Here is an 18,029-nt window from a genome sequence, read left to right as displayed (position 1 = left end):
TGTTAATAGCGTCCAGTATTATTGTGTTATTGTTCATCATGGAGGTAGAAGGAGGGTGCCGCACCCGGCCCGCACCCATGCATCGTTCTCTGTCCTTACTCTATGATCGTACATGTACATGTTTTTCCTCTGTATTATCTGCTGTTGGGTGGTCCCTCTTCTAAGAAGAAGGACGCCCTCTTGCGTTTCTGCTCGTCATCCACACAAGGAGGGGGCGGTCACCGTTATTATTAGTTGGACACCAATTTCTTTGACAAAAGAGGAACGACGAACCATAATAACTTTTTAGAGTATAAACAAAATAGGCCTAGACATTTTGTTTAAAAGACCCATCGGTTCCCAGCAGAGCAGGAAAGGACTTAACACAAAGACAGTTAGGATTTAACTTTGATGTAGGCCTGCAGGCAGTCCTTTGTGTTATGATTAGAGCTGACGTACGAGTAAATTAAAGGCAGTGGACACTATTGGTAATTACTCAAAATATTCATTGGCATAAAACCTTACTTGAATACGAGTAATGGGGAGAGGTTGATGGTATAAAACATTGTGAGAAACGGCATCCTCTAAAGTGCCATAGTTTTTGAGAAAGAAGTAATTTTCCACGAATTTGATTTCGAGACCTCAGATTTAGAACTTGAGGTCTCGAAATCAACCATCTAAACGCACACAACTTCGTGTGACAAGGGTTATTTTTCTTTCATTATTATCTCGCAACTTTGATGACCGATTGAACTCAAATTTTCACAGGTTTGTTATTTTATGCGTATGTTGAGATACACCAACTGTAAAGGCTAGTCTTTGACAATTACCAATAGTGTCCACTGCCTTTAATACGTAATGTATGTAATCAATCGCCTACAGAAGACGTTCCTTTAATTAAAAAATAAACAAGAACACTATAAACCATGTGAGAACGTATACGACCAGGAAAAAGTCAATTACCATCAGTGCCAAATAAAGCCTGTGTACACCAATTTCATAGAGCTGCTAAGCACAAAAATTTGCTTAGCATGAAATTTCATCCTTTAAAAAAATGGGATTACCAACAAAATTTCCATTTGTTTCATGTTGCTTGTACTGGTCTTCAGCTGTTGTTTGCTTATCCTAAAAATCACGTTGAAAATTGGTTGGTAATCCTGTTTTTATCAAGGGAGAAATTTCGTGCTAAGCAAATTGTTTTGCTTAGCAGCGCTATGAAATTGGGCTCTGGTAGGTGACGGATAAGCACAGAAAAATATTGCTTAGCAGAAACTGGTTTTATCAGCGAAAAGTCTATAAAGTTTTCCTCTGTTGTGACTGGTGCCCCTTGCTTAGCATATCATTTTCTGTATAGTAGATCCAACGCGAGTCCAAAAACCGTCACAAATGACTCTTTTTAGTGTGCATGTTTAAATCGAATTTTGCTATCCGGCCGGTTTGAACCGGTTTGCTCATTTCGGATGATAGTAATTTTCCGAATTTTCTGGAATTGTCTGCACACAGTTTGCTTTGAAACAGTTGATGCAATCTGCGACCATGACGCAACAAAAATAGCTTGGTTTTCTTGCTCAATCACAAAACCGGGGGATTGGGGGGGGGGGGGGGTCAGTAGGCACACAAACTTGATGACCGTACGGCCGTACAACGCATTCTAGTTGTCTCGAATATGTAATTACAAATCTTGATAATGAAAAGAGACACAAGAATAAATCAAATAAGACATTATTATTTGCGTCCCTTCATGCTGAAACAATACTTTTTTTTCCAATGAAACTCCCACAACCGGCAGCATTCTATTATTATGACCTTGAACGATAGCGGGAATAGTAATTACGTCATGGACTTGTGTCAAAAAGCTTTTCCAACGAGTATATTGTGATCGCTGATATGTTTTGGTAAACTGACTTGAAAGTATCAATCAAAATGAACAAGTAGAATTTAATGAACATGAATGAACTGAGATCATTGACAGCTAGTTAGGTCGTCATGAATGCTCCATTTGAATGTAAAATTCGGAAATGTTGCGCTTCGATAACGCGACACTACCTACACGTTGAATAACGAGACCAACTTTAGGGAGAGCCCTTATCGTGACGTCACACAAATATGGCTGCCATGGACATGGCGGAATGGTCCGTGGTAAAGGATGGAAGTTTACATTTGGGGGAGAAAACTACGGCTCTGACCTACCACCCGAAGTTAAATACCATCTTGGCCGTTACCGGAGGGTCCAATGTTCGTGTCGTGGACGTTAACTCAGGTGTTTCCCTGCAAAAATCAACACTTTCAGGTAAGGAACGGGGACCCAGGATTGTCAAGAAAAAAAGGGGTCGAACTCCCCATGACTCTTCAAAACATTTTGTCCAGTTGAGTTTCCGCTTGCCGGAGTTGTTGATTTAAATAAAATGGGGATGACTCTGGAATGTGTTCTCTGCCCTCAGTTGTCTGAGATAAGATGTTTCACATTGATTGGTGTGGTTGGCAAGACTTTGAAGTACAATTTTCTAAAGAATAGAAAGGAAAAAAAAACCACAATTAGTAAGTTGGCTGGAACCACTTGGATTGGAAGAAAAATGTCATCCAAGCTGAGTCAGTCATGTCAGACCGTCGAATCCTTCAAATCTCTCCTCAGTCGCAGCTAGCCCTCTCCTGGAGAGATTGCCTTATCCTGTACCAACACCAATTCACTCATCTTTACCAAAAGGAATATCTCGTTTGAGTTAATTAGATTAGAATCGTAGAAATAGTTATGTCTGATAACGTAAGTGAAGTTATCGCAACTATCCTACCCCTACTAGATAAGCCTAAAACTAAAATTTATTTCATCACAAATAAAAAAGTGGTGTTAGGATAGGGACATTTGCCTTTTTCAGTCCATAACTTTTTTAATTTATCTTCTTGAGTTGGCTTCAATTGGAATGGTTTTCAAGTTAATAATAATAATAACCGTATTTATATTTATACTGCGCCTTTTGCCAAAGGATACAAAGCGCCAGGTATTATTACTGCAAGGGGTGGGGCGAATTTTGAGATATAAGACCTAATCCTTAAGCACCATGTAATGGTTTACAAGGTGCTGTGGCGCAATATGCTGGCAATCCAGCCAGGAACACCGGGGCGAACCCCTTCTCTTTTCGATAAGTGCACTGGGTTCTTTTACATGCGTTTACACAACACATGGGACCAACGGCTTTACGTCCCATCCGAAGGACGAAGCAATGGTTATGTGTCTTGCTTAAGGACACCAGCGTCACGGCTGGGGATTCGAACCCACACTCTGCTGATCAGAAACACCAACCCACACTCTGCTGATCAGAAACACCAAGTTCAATAAGCGTCCCACTTTGTGTGTAGATTTTCTGTCTGAGTAAGTGGGAATCAGTGTGTGGTGAAGAGGTTTTCAACTAGTGCAGTGGTTTAAACCCAACGAGACGAAGTTGAGGTAAATTATTAAGAACCAGGCCTCGGCGGGTTTAAACCACTATAATAGTGAACACCGATTCAACACACTTTGATTCCCATTCATGAAAAACATCAACACTTATGGTCAAAAAGTAAAATAAATGCAAACATTATAATTTTTCGATGGTTTCTTTCAACACAACACCCCTCCAGCTATGAAATAATAAGGCCCAGTCAAGGCCCTCCTTATAAGGGAATGCTGTGCGCGTCGCGCGTATCGCGTGATGTGGCACAACTGTTTCAGTTGTTGCTCTCGACCAATAGGAATGAAGAAACTGTCTTAAAAGCACAGGTGCAAGCTTGCGTGTCACGCCCATGTTTCAATAATAATAATAATAATAATAATACACTTCGACACTTTTTACTGGTCATAAGTAAAGGTTTATAAACACCCACGTGAGGCGCTCTCCACCAATAGGAAAAGCGAAAGTGTCTGAGGTAATTATGAATTATAATTTAATGGAGGAAGGTCCTGCATAATCACAGTAACTTTGTTTTTATTTGTGAGGATTGAGGAAATCTTTAGGAGGAGTGGATATGCCTAAAAGAGAGCAACGGTTTAACCCATCGTCTCACCAGCTTACCGTAAAAAAATGTGATTGTTCGTAACATACAAATACTGAATGTTTATGATGAGTTCAATGGTGAGATTGTTTCCATGGGTGGAAAGATTAATATGTTCCATGAAAAAAAGTGAATGCCAAAGAACAATTAATCAGTATCAGGGTTAGACTTTAGTATTATAAAAGCATTACACTGCAAAATTATTTTATCTGAGTTACCCTGTTGATTAGAAATAAATAAAAGTATGTCAACAAATTTCAATCTCTAAAGATCACCTGTGACTTTTGGAAACTTCTGTTGTGTTCGTTTAAATGCTGCCCTAAAAATAGCCAGAGGTGCAGATGGTGCCTTGCTAAATGTTGAAGGATTTGACATTCTTGATGAAAATACCATGATAGTCTTTGTTGTATTCAATTCAACTGAAACTTTCACTGATAATTTTGTATCATATTGGATCATTTTGCCTATACACCAGACTTATGGTCATGAAAACCGAACGAAATATAATCTCAGGACATCGCACAAACACAAAACAAAATGTTTGTTGTTAAACATCCATGTACATCTTGTCATTTGATTTGTGAAGAAAGTGTACAACAAGGTTACATTCTGTTATATCTGCTCTAAGGGCATTACTAGTACGCTATTAAGGGAATTAAACTGCGGTGAAGTGGTTTTAAACTAGTTGTTTGAACACGCTGAGGCAAGATTCTTGATTAGTGTTGAGACAAAGTCATCTGGGTAAAATTATTAAGAACCAGGCCTCACCATGTTGTTCAAGCATTTAGTTTAAAACTGATTCAACACACTTCACTGATTCATCAGCACATTCGAAAGCCCCTGGTCAAAGTTGAGTAAAAATCTGACAGTTTATTCTCAGCTTTCCTCAACTCTACATTGAATTTCTATGTTTCTGTTGATTGTTCAGTACTTAGCTCCTTGTGCAAGAGTAAAAGTTTTTTGCTTAAGTTTTAAACCATCGCACGCAAGTTTAAGACTTTCTTAAGTCAAATATACCACCTTAGAACTGTAATATTTGCGTGCTCTGCGCAATCACCTGATAATGCCCCATTTTGACTCGATAAGGTCAGGTTGTGTTTTAAATCATTGTTTATTCGCATGTTTACACATGACTACATTATCTCTGACTGCTTTTATGAAATTGGCCCCATATCTTACTCTTTAACTTTACTCTTATTGTTTTTTTTCTGTCTTTATTTCATTGCAGCCCAACCCGGCCACCCAATTCATTGTCAGTATCTTAGTGAGGTAGACCAAGTGTTTCTGACTGATGGTCAAGCTGTGGGCCTAAGAAAAGATCTGAATGGTGTCTTACTCCTAGACTCAGCCCTGCAAACTCCTGTCACCAACACTGAGGAGATCATTGTCATTGAACTACCATACTTGGAGGTGAGTTGTTGGAGAAATTCATAACGAAGGCTGTGTCTGAAACAAGCAACTTTGGCTACTACGCAGTTGAACACCCAGCAGGGTGAATATGTGGGCATTACAAGTCTTTATTATTATTATTATTATAGATGGGTTGCAAATCTTGTCATCGACTGCCATCTTTGAAACAATGGAACAGTGCATGCTTTGAAGTGCTGCGCGTGACTCTCAGCCAATGGTAACTCTTCACGCGTGCACAATTCATTAAGTATGGCGGCCGATGACGCCTATTGCAGTCCATCTATTGCGGGTATACATGTATATAGAGAATTTGGGAGAACAACCCACAACAGGGCTTGTAGCTCAAAATGTTTACTGGACCAGAAATTTTCTTACATTTTCTTACAAGTCAAATTGAGATAAAAACTCCCGAGGTCCGGGCAACATGTAATAACTGTGCTAATTTGAACAATGCAGCACCAAGAACAAATATTCATAAATACCTCGGACAGTTTCGCTATTCCTATTGGTGGAGAGCGCGTCACGTGGGTGTGTATAAACCTTTGTTTATGACTAGGAAAAAGTGTTGAAACATGGGCGTGACACGCGAGCTTGCACCTGTTCTTACGAGACAGTTTCTTCATTCCTATTGGTCGAGAGCAACGGCTGAAACAGTTGTGCCACATCACGCGATACGCGCGACGCGTACAGTATTCCCTTATGAGGAGTTGTTTACCGGAGGGCGGCGGAGGGCTTTACATTTCATAGCTGGAGGGTGTTGTGTTGAAAGAAATCATTGAACAATTACAATTTTTGCATTTATTTTACTTTTTGACCAAAAGGTATTGATGTTTTTGACCGAAAAGGTATTTATGAATGGGAATCAAAGTGTGTTGAATCGGTTTTCAACTAGTGGTTTAAACCCGCCGAGGCCTGGTTCTTGATAATTTACCTCAACTTCGTCTCGGTAAAATTGTCAAGAACCAGGCCACGTTGGGATTAAACCACTAGTTGAAAACCTCTTCACCACACATTGATTCCCTTATTTATTTCATCTGTCTTTTTGCGTAGTTTTAGTACACTTCTTTAGAATTGCGCGGTATTAATTACACTCAAACGCAACATTTCAACAAATCTGTTTTTGTTCAAGATACCACACAGAGTCAAGTTATGCAATTGGAAAACGCAATCCCTCGGACTTGTCGGGTCATAAGACTACTGGCCCAACACTAAAACCATTGGCCTGTGGCCTGCGATCTAGTGTAAAATTTGAGCCTAATCGTTGGCTGTTAATGCAAACTGAAAATACAACAGTGATGACCCTTATGTCTCCTTTTCTTTCAAATAGGCTTCTCATCTGTTGGAGTGTCTTAAGAAGTCCATCAAACCAGCCTCCAGCCAGCAGGAGTATGTGGAGGAGGTCCAGTCAAGACTGGAAACAGAGCTGAGCCTCATCGGATGCTTCGACCAAGATCAGTCTTACCACAAAGCCACAAAAGTTAGTTTCCTATTATTGCTTCCATCATAGATAGTGTCTAAAGACACTAAACACTAGTGGTGATTGTCAAAGACCAGTCTTCTCACTTGGTGTATCTCATCATGTGCATAAAATAACAAAACTGTGAACATTTGAGCTTAATTGGTCGTCTAAGTTGCGAGAAAAAACACCCTTGTCACACGAAGTTGTTTGCTTTCAGATGCTTGATTTCGAGACCTCAAAATCGTAATTCTTAGGTCTCGAAATCAAATTGATGGAAACCTGATTACTTCTTTCTCGAAAACTCTGTTACTTCAGAGGGAGCCGTTTCTCACACTATCATCAGCTCCCCATTACTCGTTACCAAGTAAGGTTTTTTGCTAATAATTATTTTGAGTAATTACCAAGAGTGTCCACTGCCTTCAAGCAGTGCTGTGACATTGGGCCTGGCCTCGGGCAATTGAACCCTGGTCACACAAAACATGAACACTGTCTGCGACTACTTGTCAGCTTTTCCAATCTCGTATTATACTTTACTCCTACAGTGGGCTACCATCCAGCTCCGTGTCTCCCTCTGTGCCCTCCGGTCGGTGTGCCGCAGTCTCTTGGATGAGTTGAGACGTTCCAACCTACATGTGTCCGGTCTATCCATCGCTGCTGCCATCTCGGACCGTCTACAGGCGCTCTTCCCCGAGGCTAATCGTAGTGTGGGTACGCAGACTGTGGATAGGGCGCAGATGTACAGCGAAGCTGCACGTAGAGAGACCTTCCTTATGTGGCCCCATATGGACTACAAGTAAGTTTTCCTTAATGGCAAAGTATACCTTTGGTTTTGGAACTGTTCAGTTGTTTGAAACTAATGTATTTTTTTTAGGAACCCCATCTATGAAACACGCCCAAATTTGAACATGATTTTGGTTTAATGATAACATGAATGTTGGTTGTGCAAACGTTTACAAGTAACCAGAAACTAAGGTCCAGTCTTGTTCTCTGGTTTTCTTCGTTGGTTTGTTAAATATTGTTTACTTTAATATATACAACTACTGGCCCAAAACTTTTGAACCATAATACTATCTCGCATCAGATCACTGGACAATATTTCGTCATTCAAAAACAACTTAAACATTCACCTGTTTCAGGTTGCCCTTTATATGTATTTGTTTTTCATTGCCTCTTGTTACCAAGTGCCATGATCTAGATGGAATGGCGCCATAGACATCCTGTTATGTATTATTATTTTGTATCGCTAAACTCCACCTTTACAGCAGTATAATTTGTTTAGCCATAAGCATGATAAACTACACTATTTGAAGAAACAGAATAAGCCTTTTTGAGGTATGGCGGACATGATACGCGCGCGTCACATGCCGAGACTGATGCCACGTTCACCATGTTGGTGGTCTTTAGGTTTACGTGTAAACGCTGCGTCGCCTAAAATGCGCACTTCACTGAATAACATGACCATGTTCTATTTCTATGGTCAATACGCACAAATTTACCACAACTTTACAGTGTTGTAGCATTGTGTCCGCCATACCTCAAAAAGGCTTATAGTGCACACGTTGAACTTGATATGGTCAGGACCATCTTGATCCCGGAAGTGTAAATATTCGCAAGAATTGCACAGTGGATTTGCCACTGTTTTTCAATATCAGTTTTATATGCAGTTGTGGTCTGACAGATTCGGGAAAGCATTTACTAGCAAAGCCCCTTGGGATTGGACATTGAGCCGTTTGTCCTTTGTGTTGTGTAACCCTTTACGAGGTTGCTGCATTCGTTTGTCTGTAGTCATGAAAGGTTACCTAGACTTACTGACCGTGTTTAAACATAGGAGGAAATGATATGAATATTTAAGTCTAAAACATGTAGCCTAGAGTTCTAATGGACTGCAGATACAATACAATATACAATACAACACAATGGGCTTTTATATAGCGCCATTTCATTTAGATCACAACGCTTTAGACATACAATAGCAATGCAAGTAGTACAACAAATGACCAAAAAAGCAATACACAGAAACTAAGAAAATAGATGTTTTCTAAGTGCTATCTTGAAAATAGGCAGTGAATTTGAGTTGTGTATGGTGATGGGAAGATGGTTCCACAGTCCTAGCTAAAGAAAATTATTTATATGCATTGTTGCAAAACTGGATGACTGACTGACAACTGTTTTTCTTCGTATAAATTTGATAATTACACTGCAGCTTTTGATTTCTTTCTTCAGATGGGCTCTTCCAGAACCGATGGCACAAGCAGGCTTCTACCATCAGGTTCGTACTTACTACCTAACTAGTTCAGGTCCTAAGCAAAAATAAGCAGGATGCCAGTCACAAAAACTAAAAATGAACTATTGTCGGGATCCTGCCATTTTATCGTGTCCATCAGTTATGTACAACAAACAACTTTGCATACTACATGGAAAATGTTAATGTTTTTTTCTATTTTTTTCTATTCTTTTTTGTTTGTTTGAAACAGCAGCATATGATTAAGTTCAATGGGAGAAAAGTTTTTGTTTAAATTTTTCTGCCCCTCTAACACTATGAACTATACGGCAAGTCATTGTGTAGATTTGTATAAAGGATTGTTTTTGTTCAAAATCATTTCATTTGACCGTTTCATTGTTTGAAATGTTTACAGCCAAGTGCAGCGGGCGATGACCGTGCCATGTGTTTTACATGCAGCGTGTGCCTAGTATGCTGGGAACCAACCGATGAGCCATGGTAAGACTTAATCTATCATCATCTACACAACAATAAGCAGGATACCAGTCAGTAATGGTACATGTAGGTCGAATTTCATAGAGCTGCTTGAGCAGCAAATGCTGCTTAGAAGCTTTATGCTTAGCAAAAATAAAGCAGGATACCAGTCACAATAGTATATTGGCTGGGAACCTCTTTCTGGTAAGCATATTTTTATTGCGCTAAGCTACTATGATGGAATATGCAAATTGCACATGCGGACTTGATCTACTCATACGTCCCTATTAATATTTATGCATGAGGTACACTGCAAGTGGTGGCGGACGTGCGCCCATAGCCTCATTTTGGGTGAGAATTATGACGTCAAGGGAGGCGTATTGGCAAAATGGGGGAACATTGCTCCATTTTGTATGGGGCTCATGGTGGTGGGGTGCATACACATTAGTGCGTCTTCCTAGTGCGAAGCTAACCAATTAAGTCTGTACCCATGCGTGAATGTAATTAGCATAATGTGAAGGGCCGTTGCACACTGCAAGCCACGCTCACTTTACTCAAACCGGCTCCAGCGAAATACATTGGAACCACAAGCTACATTTCCCTGAGGATTTATGTCCAAGCAAAAAACATGTCTGAACTTGCCTTTCACATTTGTTTTGTAAAGGTCATCTCAGAATGATCAGTTTATGTCATATGAAGCTACATGCCTTTGCATGTGGAAATCAGTGACTTTTTGGTAAAATTATACACGAACATGTGCCAGCTTTTGAGCAGGCCCAATTTTGTGGAGCTGCTTATGCATAATAAGTGAACATGCCTTTGAATTAGGAAATCAGTGACTTTGTTGTAAAATTGTACATAAACATATACCACCTTTGGAGCAATTTCATGGAACTGCTTACACACACAAAGTAGCTTAGCACAAAACAAGTTTGCTTACAATAATAAGGTTACAAGCCAAAATACCATTACATTAAAATTACAAATTCCCTGCTGACGCTTAAAATAACCGTGTGATTGCCTGCATCCGTAAGCGTTAATTCTTTGCTTATGGTAAGCAGAGCCGTGAAATTGGGCCCAATTTTATAGAGCTGCTTAAGCAGAAGATATTGCTTATCAATTTCCTGTAGAAATACCAGTCACAAATTGCCATTGTGACATAGTAGTTTGGCTGGTAACCTTATTCCGGTAAGCGTAATTTTATTATGCTTGGCCAATTATTGTGCTAAAGCAGCTCTATGTAACTGGGCTCATGTTTTAAGACCAGTCTAAGCTCTTTGGGAAATCCACCCCTGATCGGGGGGTAATGTAAGAAATTGCGCAGGATTGTTAACTTTTTGTTTTGTTTGGCGCCCTCCATAGGTCGGAGCATGAGAGGCACTCACCAAATTGTCCGTTTGTCCGTGGAGAGCCAACAGAGAATGTACCGTTGTCTTTTACATTAGCTACGGGTCCTGCACAGCTACATGGGGATGGCAACCAAAAGGTAAAATCCCATAACTAGAAGCTGTATACTTAAAGGGAAGGTACACGTTTAGTAATTGTCAAAGACCAGTCTTCTCACTTGGTGTATCCCAACTTAAGCATTAAAATAACAAGCCTCTGAAAATTTGAGCTAAATTGGTCATCGAAGTTGTGAGAAAATGATGAGAGAAAAAAACACCCTTGTTGGTCGAATTCGTGTGCTTTCAGATAGGAATAAACGATCTGGTTAGAAGTCTTTTATTATTTTAGTGAGAAATTAGCTCTTTCTCAAAATCTATGCTACTTCAGAGGGAGCCGTTTCTCACAATGTGTTATACTATCAACAGCTCTCCAATGCTCGTTACCAAGTCAGTTTTTAAGTTAATATTTGTTTTGAGTAATTACCAAACGTTGTACCTTCCCTTTAAAGGGTTTTGATACCTTTTATAGATCAAGCTTTTGACCATGACATAAATCCCTACTCACTGTGAATGAAGATTTATGTTATATAATTTACCTGTAAAGGTTCAGCTTTATTAGTCGTCAAGTTTGGAGAAAAAGAAATGAAAACACACAGAGCAATGTTTTCAGGAGAGCCGCATAAAATCTGTTGTACATGCTAACATAATTTTTGTCTCACTATTAAGACGAAAATGATTTTTTTTACCTCAATTCTCAAAAACTACAGCACCTCAGCGAGTAGTATTTAAAGGGAATCTTTCTACCATCATTATCTTTAAACCGTAAATGTTTAATGGAAATTTGTGGACAATTGTGTTTTGTGTCATACAAAAAGTACCCAAACCCTTTAAATGTGCAAGTCTCACGCATATTTGAACATTCTAGTGAGCAATTTTGTTTTGTACAGAAAATAACAGAGTCCATGTGGGAATTATAGGCCCAACAAATTTTCAGGGACTTTAGTAACTTAATGTGTCACTTATCCTACTTCTGGTTCAACAGATTACATGTGTAAGCACCTCCGCCTGTCCCAACCTCATGGCAACCTCCAGTCACCATGGCAACATCAGCATCTGGGATGTGGCCGATCAGTTGAAGCTCGTCTCCAACTTCCAGATCAGTCCCCAAGACCCCGTCCTGACTGGCAAGGTAGTGGACCAAGAGGATGCTGTCGCCACAAGAGGGCCTGATGCCAAAATACCCGAGGCCTGGGTGGAGGAGACCACCCTTACAGAGATCAAAGGGAATACAAAGGAGGATGAGAAGTAAGTTAAGAAGTCAAGATGCCAGACTTGTAAGGAGTCTTGAGCCCTTTTTAAACACTGTTATGGCTCTGACCCCAACTTAGGCTACATTTGAAGCCTTGTAATTGAGAGTGCTGATTTACTGTGTTTTGGGCTTCATATGGTATAAAGCCATAAGCAAGATTCAATGTCAGACGAACATGATATTAACTTGATGTTTTGTCTTTTAGGCTTTTGAAAATGTTGTTTTTTTTCTGAAATGAACTGATGTAGCTTGGCTTGGCGGTAGTGCAGGGATGGATGATTATGAATGGTCAGACAGTAGGAGGGTTGACTGTGGACTGTGTGGATGCATTCACCACATAATAATCATTTGGGGGGCTAATCGTCCTTACTCGCAGCTAGAGCTGAATTGCGAAGGACGCGGCTACAACGTGTTCGAGAAGCAGGCATGCAAGGGCGCATTCAGCTGCCAGCCACATCAACCCATTATGACCATGGAGCGCAGCCAAGATCGAAAGTGTTTGATTTTTTCCTGAGGGAAGAAAACCAGATGGTCTGGAAAACCCTCGTGGCACAGCAGAGGACCAACGCACAACTCAACTCACATATGGCCCCGACCGGGAATCGAACCGGGGTCATCTTGGTGAGAGGCGAGCGCTTTACACACAAGCCAACCGTGCCACACATGATACCATATCGCAGGCTGGCATGTTGCAACGGTCATTCAAGACTACAGTGGAGGACATTAAATTATCAGATAGTAGGATGGTTGATTGTGGATTATCTGGAATGATTTATCACATGATATATCGTAGGCTGGCATAGAGCAACAGTCGTTCAAAACCACAGTGGAGGACATTGAATGGTCAAACAGTAGGAAGGATTGATTGGACTGTGTGGATGCATTCACCACATTATATCATATCGTAGGCTGGCATAGAGCAACAGTCGTTTAAAACCACAGTGGAGGACATTGAATGGTCAAACAGTAGGAAGGGTTGATTGATGCATTATACTTATTATTGTATTTCACCTTTTGGGGGTTTCTGCAGCGTTTTGAATTTGACATGACTCTTTGTGATCTTTAAGTAGTGCCAATCTAAGTAATGAGTGCAGCCAGGATGTGATTGGAGAAGATGGGCAACAAGACAAGGAGGAGCCCTCGGCAAATTCACTCCATGAAGAAATTACCAACAAGGGTAAGCTTACTGTTTAAAGGCGAAGGACACCTTTGGTTTTGGAACCGTCGATTGTTTTATTCCTTTATAAATGTTAGATGTGTACAAATTTACACAGTCAGTTTTCGTTGTGGTTAATAACTTGATATAAACCCAGATCTGGAATATAAAAGAACTGTTTAATAATAATAATAGTGTATATCATTACACTAACACAAAGGTATCACATACTATCTTGTAATCCATAAAAAAAAATCTTCAAATTACATGGTATGATTTCTGAAATGGAAAATAATGCGAGAATTCTTGTGATTTTGCAGAGAAAAGTTACGGAACTATTGAAGTGATCGAAGTGGGCGGGGCGTGGCGGCTTCAAGGTGACTCATTGTCAGATGTCAGTAGCAGTGAGGTGAATGTAGCTTCGAAACCCAAAGGTAAGAGGCAATCGATGGCTGCGCTTTATGTTTGAGTTCTCTCTACAACCAATCTGCATGAATTGATGGGGAGCAGGTTTTATACCAAGGAGCTCCGGTTTAACTTGCGGCGCTCTAGAAACTGTTGTTACACGAAGTTGTGTGCTTTCAGATGCTTAATTTCGAGACCTCAAATTTAATTCTGAGGTCTCAAATCAAATTCGTGGAAAATTACTTCTCTCTCTGTTTTATACTATCGAACCTCTCCCCATTAGCCTACTCGCTACCATGTAAGGTTTAACGCTAATAATTATTTTGAATAATTACCAATAGTGTCCACTGCCTTTAATAATTGATGTATTGATGTTTATTTAAAATTTAAAATTACGTTAATCGTTGTACAGTCACATGCAATTTGGCCCTCGGGGCACAATTTATTGTTTTAATAAAAATAAATATATATGATTATCTTACAGAATGCCAGCATTCGAAGGACATCATTGTGTCGTCGTTGAGCATTGTGCAAGGTACCTCCCACGAGGCATCCTCTGCCTCCTCGGACATGAACCCATCAAATAGTGAGGAGCACGCTTGTGACCCCTCACTCATTGCAGCTGTCAGTATACGAAGGCCCAACAAGACAGATAGAAACGCCGGTATACTAACAGCCATGTCAGATGAAGACTTGAAAGACGATATCACGCCAGCTGCCGGGGCCTCTGATGCCGGTAACCCGTTCACGGCGGCGTTTGATAAGATGCGCATTGCTGATGATTCCGGCCCCGAGGACGAAGCGGGGTTGGGTGTTGACATCTCCAACAGGCAGCTAGAGTTTGCTGATGCTTATCTAGGAGACGAAGTCGACTCAAAGGGACCGGGAATCATCGAGGAGAAAGACTCGGAGTCCCTCCACAGGAAGTGTTTGATCATCTACTCGGCCTCCACGGTTGTAACAAACACTGCCGCTCAAAAGAAAAGTTTGGACAAGGCTAAAGGGAGTATGTTCAACGTGCAAGCAGGACCCAAGTTGTATATGTCGCAGATTCTTGAAATTGAAGAAGAGCAGGCCCTGATGGACGGGTCGATTAATGCGGACGCAATTGGCGCCGATCAGGCGGGCATAAATCTACTGGACGGAATAGATATCAAACCATTTCAAATAAGCGAAGGTGCCCTGCAGTGTATAGAATTACCCCCATGCGCCCAGTGCGACAAGCTGTGGGTGAAGTGCATCACTCCGTGCCCCGACAAGAAACACTTGTTGGTCGTCGTCGGGCCGCATGAAGGACAATTAGAGGACAATGAAATGGTCAAATCGCAGTGCAATACTCCCACAAAGGAAAGCCTATGTAACGAACAGAACGATCTGAACAAGGATTGCAAGGATGGTGGCTCGGACGAAGCTGGGACGGGCTTGAGGGTCAACAGTGCCTCGTCTTTTGATCAAGACATTGGACCATCAACAGAAGCTGCAAGTGCTCCTATGGAGTGCAGTGATGTGAACACCGGCTTCGCCCTTATATACAGAATCCTATCTCGCGACGGTTCAACTGTACTTCATGATAAACCTGTGGCTATCCACAAATTAACTTCCGCGGAGGAAACTGTCGAATCCCTGGTTCTGTTGCCTCCAGAACTCTCTGATGTAGCAAGTGACGAAGAAGGGGACTCCTCCCAAAGGGCGCCTTCTTTATTAGACTCACTATCCAAGATGGATTCGGGATCCATAACGGCTGCCTTGGAAGCTCTTAGCATCGATGAGCCAGACTCTAAACCCCTGGACAAACAACTTGGGAAGTGTGCCGTTCTCACACGGAGTGGTGCCGTAAAAATAGTGGACATCGGGTCTTGGTCCACGCTAGGGACCTTTCCTTCGCAGCAGCAACACCTGTCATCGGCAAGGACAGAAAAGTTTGTGGCGATGTCCTACTGCACCGGAATGGAAAGGCTGTGCGTTTGCACGGAGACAGGTGATATACTGTTCCTCCAGCTACAAGCCTCCAACTCTCCAGGAGTGAGCAAGCGAGGGAAGGCTACCAAGACGGTCTCCTCAGAGCAGGAGATGAATGTCGAGGAAGAGACTGATGCTGGCGAGGAAAAGAAACGTAAGTGTCAAAATGTTGTACTCCATGATGTGTCTAGGGCTTGAATTTAGGAGAAAAAGCCACAAGACTGCAGTGTTTGTGTCCTAAAATGTTCACTGGACCAGAAATGTTTGTACAAGATCAAAAAAAAAATCAGAAAAAAAATCCTTACATAGATATTTTTAAGAGAAGATTTATTTCATCTGTCTTTGTGGGTATTAAGTATACTTCATTACTCTAAACATAGGTAGGGAAGGTATTTTTCTGACTCAGTGAGGTAATGTTGTTCAATTGTAAAACACAAGACTACTGGACTTCTCTGGTCATAAGTTTACTTGCCAGTACTAAAACCACTGGCTTCGGGCCTGTGGTGCAGTGTAACATTTGAACTCTGGTGCCTTGTGAATAATGGACAAAATCTGAATTGTCAGCTATGTCCAGCTATTGCTACAACTGTAGCTACAAGGGTTGCTAAGGTTGCCTATACTTTAACGTACCATGATGCTGAAATCTTAGGTAGCTGTAGCTGTAGTTGCTCAATTGCAGGCTTATAGACCAATTGCAGATGACTTCACACTCTTAAAAAGGAGGCAAATCATTGGACAATAGCTGTTCTCTGTTCTCTGCGCCTCTGAACAATTGCGCGTAGTTTTGGGTGTCAACTCTCTTTTCTGCATATTTGTATAAGGGGTCTATTCAATATATCTATCATTCAAGACCACAGTGGATGATATTGAATGGTTAGACAGTAAGAGGGTTGTAGGCATAAACCATAACTAAGTTTGCTCATTTACGGTGAAATAAAATGTTAATTTTGATGTTCTACAGCAGCTGATGAGTTTCTAGCCAACCAGCCATTAACGATGAAGAACCTGAGTACGATGTGGCAACTGACGCAGTTCGAGACCCTGGTGCCGCGTTTCTCCGCCACCGTGCCGCCGTGCTGGGTGGAGATACAACAAGAGCAGCAGCAGCGACGCCACCCGCAGCATCTACACCAGCGGCAGCAGGGCGACGCCACGCAGCACACTCGCACATGGAAGCTGCAGCCTGACAGGTTAGTGTCTTAGGATGTAGTCAACTTAAAAAATCATTGAGCTTTAAGAAGTTAATGCCGAATGACATGTTAACACACCAGTTTTCCCATGGATGCGAGCTTGGGGATGTGACTTTTGTATTTTTGTGTTACCTTGGAGAACCAGAACAAAGTTTGCCCATACATGTAGTTTTCACTATGGAGCATGTTGTGCTAGTCACAGTGTGTGAATATGGTATATTCTCATAAGAAGAAAAAAATCCTGATCTTCAAGCAGAATATTTGTCCTCTTGACTTTGTTCAGTCATGGTTAAGTCTTTGTCCGAGCAGTACTCTCAAAGAAAACTGATTCTGGCAAGTAGGAGCAAAATGATCCTGTCAAGGTTAAAAGCGAGAAAATGGAAGAGCCTTGACAGCAACTGGCTAAAGCCCGGTGAGACTTAATGCGAATGCGAAGCAAATTTGGCGAAAAATTGCCGTCACAACCTACTCTCGCAACGATATTCGCAAGTGAGTTGAGCAGAGTAGAACTGCTGCGTATTATTCGTTGCGAATTTGAGTCGTCAACATTCGCTTCTTATTCGCATTGGCAGGAAGTATGAACCGGGCTTCAGAGTAAACTTCATTAACCAAAACAAAAAACATTCAAAAGAAGTATATTTTTTGAAAAACTTAAAATGTAGAGCTAATCATCCTTTGAACTGATTCCTTACAGCTCCAGCTGGAAAGAACACCTGTTTGAATTGGTTCTACCCAAATCCTGTTGTGTCGGCCATGTTGACTTGAAGTTCAGCCTGCACGTCAACTGTCCCTCGGCACCCAAGATCCAGCTGACATTGCTCAAACAGAGTGGAACTCAGTGCAAGAAAGGTAAACACTGGTGACGGTGCAATAAATAGTTCCCACATCTTTATGGGCCATCTTTACGGGCAATTTGGAACACACAGCCATGTGTTTTGCGCGAGAACGGAGTGCAGCTCCCTGCAAGCCAAAATGCAATTTGCCCGTAAAGATGGCGTCTATTGCAACTTATCTATATAACATGAACTAGATGGTGGAAGTATGATAATGATGTTG

The 18,029-nt window shown here is 41.2% G+C and overlaps 1 protein-coding gene across 4 annotated transcripts in view; it reads left to right on the top strand.

Annotated features, from left to right (window-relative positions):
- The first annotated feature begins 1,968 nt into the window (after positions 1 to 1,968).
- The window catches only part of LOC117291804 (baculoviral IAP repeat-containing protein 6-like), a 67,520-nt gene continuing 51,459 nt past the window's right edge, over positions 1,969 to 18,029 (top strand). For 2 of the 4 annotated variants that reach the window (XM_033773738.1, XM_033773721.1), the window contains exons 1-13: positions 1,969 to 2,269; positions 5,234 to 5,415; positions 6,743 to 6,892; positions 7,417 to 7,667; positions 9,098 to 9,143; positions 9,511 to 9,593; positions 10,932 to 11,055; positions 11,997 to 12,259; positions 13,331 to 13,440; positions 13,740 to 13,853; positions 14,309 to 15,937; positions 16,745 to 16,973; positions 17,668 to 17,822. In XM_033773738.1, coding sequence (XP_033629629.1) covers positions 2,086 to 2,269; positions 5,234 to 5,415; positions 6,743 to 6,892; positions 7,417 to 7,667; positions 9,098 to 9,143; positions 9,511 to 9,593; positions 10,932 to 11,055; positions 11,997 to 12,259; positions 13,331 to 13,440; positions 13,740 to 13,853; positions 14,309 to 15,937; positions 16,745 to 16,973; positions 17,668 to 17,822 — 3,520 coding nt within the window. In that variant the 5' untranslated portion in view covers positions 1,969 to 2,085. The remainder of the gene's footprint in view (positions 2,270 to 5,233; positions 5,416 to 6,742; positions 6,893 to 7,416; positions 7,668 to 9,097; positions 9,144 to 9,510; positions 9,594 to 10,931; positions 11,056 to 11,996; positions 12,260 to 13,330; positions 13,441 to 13,739; positions 13,854 to 14,308; positions 15,938 to 16,744; positions 16,974 to 17,667; positions 17,823 to 18,029) is intronic. The other 2 variants (XM_033773729.1, XM_033773746.1) reach the window with 2 other exon arrangements.

This window comes from Asterias rubens, chromosome 1, assembly GCF_902459465.1.
Source record: "Asterias rubens chromosome 1, eAstRub1.3, whole genome shotgun sequence".
In the NCBI taxonomy this organism is placed as follows: Eukaryota; Metazoa; Echinodermata; class Asteroidea; order Forcipulatida; family Asteriidae; genus Asterias; species Asterias rubens.
This window is presented reverse-complemented; position numbering and strand designations above follow the sequence as displayed.